General features: G+C 39.0%; 1 protein-coding gene across 2 annotated transcripts in view; it reads right to left on the reverse strand.

The window, feature by feature from the left end:
- The window catches only part of Rhp (GTP-Rho-binding protein rhophilin), an 83,717-nt gene that overhangs the window by 18,726 nt on the left and 52,585 nt on the right, over nt 1-12,406 (reverse strand). Inside the window, exons 1-2 of one of the 2 annotated variants that reach the window (XM_076211132.1) lie at nt 12,234-12,248; nt 4,048-4,718 (exon numbers count right to left, since the gene is read on the reverse strand). The exons of the other annotated variant lie outside the window; for it this stretch is intronic. Of the exons in view, the coding sequence (XP_076067247.1) occupies nt 4,048-4,089 (42 nt within the window). The 5' untranslated portion in view covers nt 4,090-4,718; nt 12,234-12,248. Of the gene's footprint in view, nt 1-4,047; nt 4,719-12,233; nt 12,249-12,406 lie in introns of those variants that run through there. 2 annotated transcript variants of the gene reach the window in all.

Genomic DNA, 12,406 nt, shown 5'->3' on the forward strand with positions numbered 1-12,406 from the left:
AGGGAAGTGAAAAACATCACGCACAAACACACACGACTCTCTCGACCGCTTCAGCGATCCGTCCTCAAATCTCGTCCAGAGCTGAAAATTTCAGCATCACTGCACTACGAGCCGGTACTCCATCTATGGTGTGTAAGGAATTGTGTTTGTTTATGTGTGCAAGGTCACAACATTATCAGTAATTTCATATGTTTGACATTGGAGCATTGGCATCGTAATTTAAGTCCAGCTTGAATGTTTCCTTCTTTATATTACTTCTGAGACACTATTTTTGTACATTCGATTCTCATTACATACCTACAGACTATTAACAAGAAAATTAATATGATATGATATAAGTTAACAGTTGCAAGGTTGATACGAAATCGTACGACAGCTGTATATTGACAGAGTGCGAGCGATTTTCTACTCGATTTATGGATGTCGATAAGTGGGACATAATTTTCATCAGAAGATACACTGACAATTATGGCTCTTGCAGGTAATTAAAGCATTCTGATAAGCAATTACTGGAATATCTATTACAGAATCGTATATTTTTACGTAAAATAATGTTATATACACACACACACACACACTAAATCAATGACAACGCTACGAGAAAAAAACGAAAGTCTAAGTAGAAACTGTTCGTATTCCCACTGTAAACTGATATAAAAAAGAAAAGAAAAATGAGCTATTGTCGATATTAAACTTTTGATTTTTGTTTGCGCTGTATATAGTCTACGACTGTTTCTATGCCGCCAGATGTCAGTTCTCATTGTGTGACACTGCATCAGAGGTTGACTGAGAGAAGAAGTTGATGGGTCTTGGAAATGGGCGATAGGGAAATGATTCTAGCAAGCATGTGCTGTGCCAGTCGCCATTGGTCCTTCCTTGGTTATGACAAAAAGGTTTCCGGTGACCACTGGTTAAGATTGTAATAGGTATGTTTATTATCTTTATAATCATTATTATTACTGCTGTTATTATCATAATCACTATTACTTTTATTACTATTGTTATCTTCACTATTATTATCATTAGTATTATTATTGTTGTTATTATTATTATGCTGGTAATTATTATTCTTATTATTATCATTATCAATTGTCCGACATCCATTCACTACCAAAACAAAAATCAATAAATTGATAATTGGATAAATGAAAACAACAATAATAATAGTAACAACAATAATAGTAAACGCCATCCAAACAACAGGGTGGAATATCACGGGATTTTAGTAATGTATAGATTATTTAATAAAACTGCCAAACTCCACCAGGGCTCACATATCTCCATATCAGACCAAATATCCCAACCACAAATAACACCGGTTGTCGGTTACTTTAATATGAATTTATCAGAAAATTGAATTATAAACTCTTTTCTTCATTAACAGCACATGTTGCCCTCATACTCGAAGGTGCTTGCTGCTTCGAACAAGGCAGACCTTGAAACGTATGCTCAAGTTTTCAGGACAAGAAGTGGAAGTTGCTGGTTTTTACTGTCGTACTCACACGCGGGTCCGCCTCATTACTGGAACCAACCTGTTGCTCCCTGATACACTAACATTTAATCTAATTTGTACAGTAAAAGTTAACTGTGAAGAAATTTATTTCCAAATTGCCCTCCTATATTTTGATATTCGTTCTATATAATATAAAGTTGAAATATAAAAATCAATATGTCCCCAGTTCCTCATGTTTGTCCCAAACTGAGGAATTCTTAGTCTGAGTATAAATTCCTCATGAGTAGGATCACTCCTAACAAAGTATAAATCACTTTCCCTCTTTTTTTTTACAGTTTCAAGAGAGCACATTTCCTCGTGACATCAACATGAATTATGCTAATGAAAAGAAGAACACCAAACTACACAGCATGATCGTCAATGTCTAAAGGATATGAAGAAAGTGTTCTATATATATATATATATATATATATATATATATATATACATATATATATATATATATATATATATATATATATATATATATGCATGAATATTTGGGATAACATAGAAGGTGGTATAACCCAAGCACAAGCAATAATTGACTTAAAATTTAAATATGATAACTGGAAATCAAGGATATAGAATAAGTTGGAACTGTACATGGATTTGAGGATAGATTTGAAAAATGTAGACTAGGAGACGGGACTCAACGACCGTTAATCTTTTCCTGTATGTTACGATTAGGTAAATACCAGGAATTTCTCCCCTGCGTTTCTAACGGCATCCCCCGGATCAAAACAAAATTGAAACGTACGATAACTTTTGACAACGTCTGGTCCCAAACTGTCTAATCAACTGATTACTCAACCTACATACATATGCCAACGGCTTTTTCCCCTTTACAAGGGAAGTAGCCAAAGTCAAAGACATAAATCCACTCCCACCCATTTCATCCCCACTCCTATTCACCGCCCCTCCCTCCCTCTTTTCTTGGCTCTTTCTGGATGACGGGTCATCCCTGCACCCCGCCCACTACCCTGGGTCAGAAGCAATGCAGCAAGACACAGCACATCCACAGCAAGGCCGCTTCATTTAATCGGCGACCCTCCCTCTCCGTCCCTTCATGCAAAAAAAAAGAGTACCACGGCAGTGACGATCATGAAGACAAAGTGAAATTGTGTGTAACTTGAAACAGCTGGGGGAAATCTTACTGCCTTGAAACACTGGATGCGACTAGACCTGTCAATATCAAAGCTTGCTACTCTAATTTTCAATAGAATTTTACAAGTGTCCCATGTTATTGTCTATGCTTTTCCGGCGAAAACAACATTTTATTTAAATTCTTAAAAAAAATCCTCCAAAAATTGTTACTGCTGCATCTACAAGAAAATGACCTGTTGGTTGTATACACTCCAAACAGCCCAACACTCCCACCTGCTGGCGACGTCTCGAGTTTAGTAAACAAACAACGCAATCGACCTCACAGAATCTACTCCTGCAGTTGACTGACACTGCACTTTGCGCCTGCGCAAATATATTCTGTCGTTGATTTTTTTTGTCTAACAATAACTATTTTTTAATCTTTAGCAATTTCTATTAAAATAATATTCAATTGTTGAACGTGGCGGAGCATCACAATATAAGCAATTTCGTTGGTATATGTACAATGCAATTCAATCATATCTAAACACCAAATTAACGTTTCTAATAGACACAAATTTATTCTGTTCGGACAGCGTTCATCTGGCCCTTAGACGCAAGGTAAAGGTGTATAAAAATTCTATAATCAATGACTATTCTACAGTAAACTGCACGTATCAAATATGAAAATATTTATCGCAAATACATATTCTTCATATGCGTTTTGGTTCAATTGGAAACAAAAATAATAAATAAATATTAATATCCAGACAGAAAAGTGTTTAAGCCAATCTTAAAAATTCGACCAGGATAGCTTGAGACCATTATAATTCGTCCGGTTACTATTTACTGTGAAAATATTTCCAATATTGATGTAATCAGTTCACTTTCCAATCCTAAAGGCTTGTATTAAAAAAAAATCGTATACTTTGTTTCTCATCTTCTGTTCGAGTTTTGAGGATCGCCTCTGTATTCTATCCAAACTATTATTGTAATTTTATGAAAGTTGGAGATACATAAATATCATTTAATTCATAAGTAGGCGACGGCAGCTAGATTTTTTTAGTCAAAAGATCAGGATACCAATTCTAATATCCTGTTTGGTTTCTCTGATGCAGAAATACAATGTTTGGGCGTTTTAAGTTCGTTACTGATAATTATACCAAGATACTTTCCATTCTCCTCCTTGGTTTAAGATTTTCCATGTAATTTGTAGTACCTAGTATTATTTTATTATAATATCCATAATAATCATTATTAATATATTCATTATTATCATATTTATCATTATTACAATATTATAATTCTGTCATTACTATGTGTATAAGTTTGCACGTAGCTGGGCTAAATCTAATTTGTTGTTCCACACAACTTTTCTATACTTTTACCTGAGACATTTCAATGTTGTCGCATGGCATTTAAATTCCAAGAACCATTCTAAAATATGAAGGCAATAAATAATATCTCACCTTTCTTGTCGCTTTGCTGTATATCTTCATGACAGAAGTCATTTTGACTTCTTGTTGATTCCCGTGTAGAAGAATAAAACACCAACAACGCAAGTACTGTTATGATAATAATAACAATACGCACACAGCGTAGCTTTGCGATATGTATATATCACTGAACGCTTGACAAACTGTCTTCGGTACTCCTCTTGGCAACGAAAAATATTATCACACTGCACTTTTCTTTTTAAATCGGGTCGACGATAAGACACAAATGCCGCTTTTCAATGCGACTGAAAATTCTCCGCACAATTGTTTTGTTTCCTTGTCTACTACAATATTTTTTCGCAGTCCTTCCTTCTCCTAACTCCAATCGTCCTCCTTTGCTTTAGCTAGGTACCTGAAAGGTAACCCTCCAAAACAAAGAAAGACGCCATGGTAGCTGATTGTACCATTCGTCGTTTGAAGATACCGTGGCTTTTTCTTATCCTGTGCACAGTACAACAGAATAGTAGCAGCATAACATAAAGTCTGTATATATTTTTCTTATTATTATTAATGGTCGCTCTTCGGGTGAAATATATTTCGAAAGTTGTCTACTCAGTAAAACAACTCTTCATTGTATAGCATCGATGAGAATAAGATGTTAATACTCGATTATATATATTAATATTCGATTATATATAATAATTCTGAAAACACGAAGGAGAAAATAAAACGTATGTAACTATGACTTCTTCCTATGTATATTTCATTCAACACACTAAACTTTCATTTTGTGCCTATTTCATTAAGAAAAAAAAAAACATTCAGACAAATCCCCACTGTACACTGGAAATATGCACTTCACAAAATAAATGAATTAATAAAGTCGCACGCACGCACGCACACACACACACACACACACACACACACACATATATATATATATATATATATATGTGCAAAATAACCACAGGAGAAAGGAAACTTGAAGACAGTAAATAGTTTCGTATATTACATCTTCAGTCTGAAGATGTAATATACGAAAGTAGTCTACAAGTTTCCTTTCTCCTGTGGTTATTTTGCATTTTGGTATCACGGTGATGTGATTGCTTGCATATATATACATATATAAATATATACATATATATATATATATATATATATATATATATATATTCTGTTGAAAACGACAGCAAATTCATTAGAAATTAATTTCTTTCTTAAGCTTTCTAGCTTTCGGAAAGTAGATTTCTGGGGGTAATGAAAGGGGAAGAAGCAAATTTCACCCCCACTCATTTCCCCAGAAATCTACTTTCCGAAAGCTAGAAAGCTTAAGAAAGAAATTAATTTCTAATGAATTTGCTGTCGTTTTCAACAGAATATGCTTAAAAGAGAATCTCCTGCCACGCTTCACGAATATATATATATACATATATATACATATATATATATACATATATATATACATATATATATACATATATATATACATATATATATATATATATATACACACATATATATACATATATATATATACATATATATATATACATATATATATACATATACATATATATGATTTCGACTGTCGTCCCCGGATTTGAACCGGGCTCGTGAAATCGCGGCATCACTGGTGATTCTATTATTCATATATATATACATGTGTGTGTGTGTGTGTGTGTGTGTGTGTGTGTGTGTGTGTGTGTGTGTGTGTGTGTGTGGTTAAATACATATGGGTGCCATGTTATGGTACCTACAGCCGACTCAGCTTATTCTTCATAAACATCAGCGACTCCGTCTTGCGGCCAGTCGTCCACTCAGTCAAGGTAAATGGACCTGATCACGTGACCACATACATAACTTCACGAAGACACGCATCACACTCAGGACCCAAGAAAAACTCCCACAAAGACACATCACAATGGTTCAAGCGACGGTTAATTGCGAAGACTAATATAAGATCCCTGAGAGATTCGCTGCATCGTCGATCATCCCATCAATGATCCACTATGAGCTCTCCTTGTAGCACAAGACCGTTCGACGTCTGGTACGACAAAAACTTAGCGGGATAATTTTGATCACCCTCCAACCCATCCCAACGTTATCCCACCTTCACATTCCTCTCAACTACGCGGCTGAGTAATGTTCAACTCTTTCATGAGCAGCAGGTTAATCTAATTTCCCCCGTTCACCTCTAAATAAAATAGCATGTTATATTTGACCGCAGGAAGTTTCCCTAACGTAACGTCGCCTGGTGACAGACGGAAAAAAAGGCCTGAGAGGTTTTCCGCAGTGAAAGGGCGAACTAACGTAGTTTTTTTTAAGTAGTTTTTACCAAGACGAGAACTTTTTGCAGATACAAGATAAAAACGAATGCACACACGCAAACACACACACAAGTGACGACAGACGGAAGTCGATGAAATTTCGTTCGCGTGGAGGAGACTTAGGCCCTGCAGCAGAAGCAGAGGCAGCAACAGCTGTGCTTGTTCACGCGTTCATTAACGACATGACGTCAGACCACACTAACGACTACGATGACATACACGTCGGAAAGACACTAAGGCAACACAAAACACTGACAACATTATGAACATATACAAAACACTAAATATATTAAACTTGCAAAGTACCAGACAACTTTCCCCCACGCGCACAATAAAAAGTTTTGTCCAAAACAGGCAAAGACGGGAATGGTAATCGCAACATTTAAAAACGCGCGTGGTCTTGAGAGAACAAACACGCGCGCACATATACACAAAAAACAAGCAATCAACATCCAATGCCAATCAGTTTTTATATAAGAACAACTGGCAGGCCTGACAACAGCACCACACCCAACCCTCTACACCCTCCACCTCCCCCGCTCCCCACCTCATTATACTGAGAAACGGTTCTACAGTTGACAGCAGCCCATACGCACCGGCAGCTGCCGTCTTACATATTCTAATCTGATTAACAATATCCCAGACGATTGTGTAATCTGAATGAACGTAATTGCAAGAAAAAGAGTGAAAACTATAGGTTCCGAATACAAGCAAATGGGCCAGCCATGGAAGAATAAAAAGGCCGTTCTTTTATCCTTCGTGTGTTAGTTTCGCTGACAGACAGACAGATAGGCTCCGACTCTCGTGACTTGTTTTTGCCAAACATGAAAACCAGTTTTCAAATCCGGGAACAAAAGTATTCCATACAACTTACTCTAGGCCAGGTCTCGTTTCGCTCGCCTCACTTCTCGGTATTTATTTCATTACCTCTCATTCAGCCAAATCTGACAAAACGCAGAAGGGAGAGAACTTTGTTCGAAACTTAGAACTACGTGAGGCACAGTTACTTGGGGCACGTCATTTTTTTTCTTTGGCTAGGACACAGTGATGACCCGTCATCCATGAGGAGCTAAGATGGGAGGGGGGGGGGATAATGGGTGGTAGATGGTAGTGGGAGCAATCCTTGGCTGGCAACCTCCCATATAGGGTGGAAGAGCTCTCGAGTATAAGATAGATTATCTCCTAATTTATGCCAAAACTAATGAGGCAGACGTTAGTGTCGGCCTTTTTTAAGCTCTCGACGATGTCTCGCCGATGAAAGACTGAAGTTACGAGTCTGCTTCATAACTATCAATTAACAGTGAACGACCTTTTGCCTTTTCCCTCAACATACACAATTCTTGCTGTGTTGTTAATCAACTGTCATTTTGATGTACCACAGGGCACTGTGCTGGGTCCTTTTTCCATAAATATTTGTTTTACATTCTTCTCAGGAAACGGCGTACGATAAATAACAACTATTTTCTTTATTCTATGATGGTAAGTTTTAACAAATACAGTGTTGGGTCTCCTCTCTGTATTTGAAGTTTATGTACAAATGAAGGTTGCTTAAAGTTCAATGCTGGATATTTTCGTCCTATCATGTTTATATACGAATGAATTGTCTGATAATATATACTGCCCAAAGAATAGATGGGGTCGATTAGCTTGTCGATAAAACATGACACATCGACCTACCGACCTGCCTGTTTCGATTATCATCAGATTCTCCGTACAGTATATCACACCATTCCTGATTTTATTCTGGCAACTGCTGTGGTCATGTCTATTTCAACTCTTTAAATTGGAGAAATTCAGGTTTAAGAAGGAATCTGGCAAGAAATGATTTACCAACAAAGTGGTTGAAGAATGAAATAGACTCTGTAACAATCAGTTGTTTTAAGAAGATAACTTTATGGATAGGGATTAAATGTGATAAGGGACATGGGACTGCTTGGTGTAGGCCTTATAGTCTCTTGCAGTCTCCTCTATTCTTATGTTCTTAACTCGCCCCTCGGCACGCACCTACTCACCCACCCATCCTTCGACAAAGGAGGTTATTTGGTAGCTACGAGGTAGATAACCTTCGACCAGGTATCATCGCGTGTTTTTATATGCGTAGTAACGGGGAAAAAATACCCCCCTTCACCTCCAGCCCACAAACCTAGATGTACTAAAGTCTCTCCTACTACAAAAAACAAACACGAGGGTTGGTCCACATTTCAGTTGTGTCGAGTTGGATCTCACTCGCATGCAGTAAGTAGGCTGCCGCTTGGCTGGCTGGCTGCCTACATGATCAGCATCCAGACCGAAGCAAATAAATGATCCGGCCGGCCATGCTACCTGCGCTCGTGCACTGCAATCTTGAGATTCGTTACGATTTTTTTCCCACAAGATACTCGTTCAGTCACACAACCCAGCCCCAATATTGTAACGATATCGTCTACACGGGGTATCACACTGGGTTAATTTTTCTCCAACCTCCGATTAATCGGCGGTATTATCTAACTCCCAGGAATTTTTGCTACGTAAAATCAATGTAAAAAAAAAAGTAATTTGATAACGCCTTAAGAGAGCCATTTCAATTCGTAGGCTAAAAACCTCGAATATATTTATTTCGTGCTTTATCATTTCTCTTTAGCTTAGTTGTACGATACACAAAAAAGTGTATACATTCAGCCCTCGATTTAACGGATTTCAGAGGCAGCAGACAAAATCATGTGAATCATATTAAATTTCTGAATCTTCCCACAAAACGACCACGACATATCAAAAACCCACCTTCACTATCCTTACTAAGTCTGATATTAAATTTCAATAAATATGTTGAATTTATTATATTTATCGGATATCCCTCCCCATTATGTCCGTTGCAATCCTTTGTAACTGATATTAAATTACAATAAATATGTTGAATTTATCAAGTCTATCACATATCATTTCTACATTTTGTCCGTCATATTTGTCATTTATATATAATAAAAGTACTCTCGAAACAAGTTTTTATATACAAGTCTATACGTAACTGTCAGTGTTAGAACAGGATATATGACACAACCAAGTATCGAAACGGAGACGACGACTTCAAGTAAATGACGACATGGATACAAAAGTCGTGTGCGTGCGTGTACGCCACATTGCTTGGGTCAAATGCTAGGCAGCTAGGTACACCTATTCCACACCAATGCCAGATATGACAAAGTTGGTCTGCCTCTATTGTTACAACACATAGTGACTCCTGTTTTTAGTCCACACAAAACAAATTATGAAGCGGAGAAGAACATCCTCTTGTGTGTGTGTGTGAGAGAGAAAGAGAGAGAGAGAGAGAGAGAGAGAGAGAGAGAGAGAGAGAGAGAGAGACATTCATAGCCTCCTTCTTTACCAAGCGGCACTATGCCCCTCTCACACTGTGGCCTGCCCCCCCCCCCCACCTCACTCAACCCGCATTCCCAGAAGCTCATTCTTTCCTCCTCTCTCCTTGGCGGGGCCTCTTCGACGATCATTAACCCCGTTCCATGCTTGATAGGTAGATCTTTACTCTTTTATCCTCCAGGTCACCACCCAAAAACTTTCCCTCCATTTCCTTTAAAACCCCAAGAGTTCTTCGCTCATGAAGGCCACTATACAGAACGTGTCCTAGGAAATGAACAAGTTTCAGTTGCTATTACTATATTAGATATCCATACAGACAAAACCCACATAACAACCTTCATCCGCGAATCAAAACGTATCTGGTCCGTATGTACACTGGAAATCTGCAGGTGAATCAGCCGGCCAGTTAGCGTGAATTGGCACTATCTGCAGCTGGCCCTTTCCCGGCCGGCGAAGTGCCAGGTGGCACTCCCGCCGAAGGGCCATCTTTACTCTTCATCTGTGTAGTGAAGAGAATCAGGTCAGAAGTAGGTGTGTCTACTACGGTTGGTCCCTAGGCCATGGCAGTGGCACGATTCGAGTTGGAATGAACCCTACCCTTCAAGCTAATGATGTCTTCAACGCCCTCCGACCTTTTCGTGTTTTCCTGAATAAACGCCGAACGATACCTATTACCCGACAGGAAGGGAGAGAGAGAGAGAGAGAGAGAAGAGGGCAGGCTGATTCAGACCCTATTGTTTTCAGAACAAGACCTTTATCAGACTTCTGTTCGTGATCATGCAAGACCGAAATCTGATTTGTCACTAATAAAAATGAGAATATGACACTACGTTTCGCGTACTGGGAGTCAAAAAGAAAGGCCCTTGAGATTATATAATTATATACATATTTGCTGGTCTCCCCGAGGTCTTGTCGCGTTGTCCTGTAGGACAAGTTCATTATCCCCCCCCCCTCCTCTCCCTCCACATTGTCCATGGCCTTTTGATGAGAACAACTCCGTTCAATAAATATTACGAAACGGGACACGATTTTATAGGTGTGGTCATTCCTTCATAAGCGCTAGTATTTGGTTAAATATAAACTACTTATAGACTCCATTATATAATTGTATTATGGTTAAAATATACTGCTTATCGTGCCTATTTGTTCATTATTCTATTGTGAATTTGCCCTTTCCGATAACTGCATTATATTATTGTGTATGCATCATTGTATACCTGTGCATGTGGTATTGGTGAGATCCATGTCGCAATTGTCTCGTTTTGTTATTCAATATTTATCTAATCGTAAGATAAACGTACATGAATGGGAGTGACGGCGTAGGTGTACACATTGGCACACACACACACACATACATACATACGCACACACACGTGCGCGCGCGTTATACACACAAGTACATAATCTATTCTTCCTCCTTGACAATTCTATTCACCACTTCCTAAAAGGCCAAGGCTTATTCTGAAAGTGGGATCGGAAAAACTTCTGATAAACTCATCTTTGGGTGATTCCTCAGCCTTAAAATCTCCCCACAAGAAGCTCCCCCACTACCCTACCATTGTTCCTCTTTTTATCACTCACCCAACCATCCATCCACCTACAGAGAGGGAAAAAAGCCCCGATGACCTCTTGTCTTAGCATGGGAGGAAGGAAAAGTAGGGCTTCTCATTTGGTCACTCAGCGCCATCTTTCCAACGAGCGGACAGTTTACCAACAGCGAGCATTTGAGCCAGTAAATGGTGTTAATATTCTGTGTAGGTATGTATGTCAAGACACCAACACCCTGTCGAACCATGAAGTGATCTTCTGTAGCGGTATCTGGAAGAAGAGGAGGAGGAGGAGGAGGAGGAGGAGAAGGAGGAGGAGGAGGATGGATAGACGGTGTGACTTCGCAATAGGGTCAAAGCTAGAGAAAGTTGGGTTCCTTCTTCAAATCTCCCTTACCCTTCCATTAAAAAATACTCCCCTTTCCCTTCACATTAACCTACTCCCCTTTCCATAACATCCACCTGCTCCAATAGCATACCACAAATCCATTTCCTGTGTTGTTTATTCGTGTTTAAATGGACGCGAGCGAAAAACAGCAGTCACACACATCTGGCCCCCCTACCACCTCCCACCCACCCACTCCACCTTCTGAATTTTCTACGTGATACACTTCTTCCTCGTTAAACACTGAACGCCATTTCATCGATGGTGTTTAGTAAATTAACGTTGAATTAGGACACACTCCTCCATCATCCATATGTCAATAATGTTACATTTAGTATAGATAAACTGCAAAGGAAAGTACTGGAATGATAGTAGCTTGAGCGAAGCCACAGATCCAGCTGGGTGGTTTCTATACTGTTATATTCATACGACGAACACGCAAATAAAACGCTTTGAAGGCCACCTACAGGTAACCTTGTTTTAACTGGTACCTAGTAGGGCCTGTCAGTCACACACTAATTAATTATTGTCCGAATTTTCTAAGAGGAAGCACTACTTTTATCAACACTCTTTTGTTTATACGTGCGCTAGCACTCGCGTGGACACTACCTCACAACCACCACCGCGAGATGCGACGAGGGAACTGCCGCTTGACTCGCGCGGCTGCGGGATGGGGGCTGGGGGCGGGTGGGAGGGAGTGAGGGAGAGAGGGTGGGGTGAGCCTCAGCAGTCAGATCCGCTGCGTGCCGGCACAGTGACTTCAACTCTGTAGTTGTAAGTAG

This window comes from Oratosquilla oratoria, chromosome 28, assembly GCF_046742065.1.
Source record: "Oratosquilla oratoria isolate Oo_2021 chromosome 28, ASM4674206v1, whole genome shotgun sequence".
In the NCBI taxonomy this organism is placed as follows: domain Eukaryota; kingdom Metazoa; phylum Arthropoda; class Malacostraca; order Stomatopoda; family Squillidae; genus Oratosquilla; species Oratosquilla oratoria.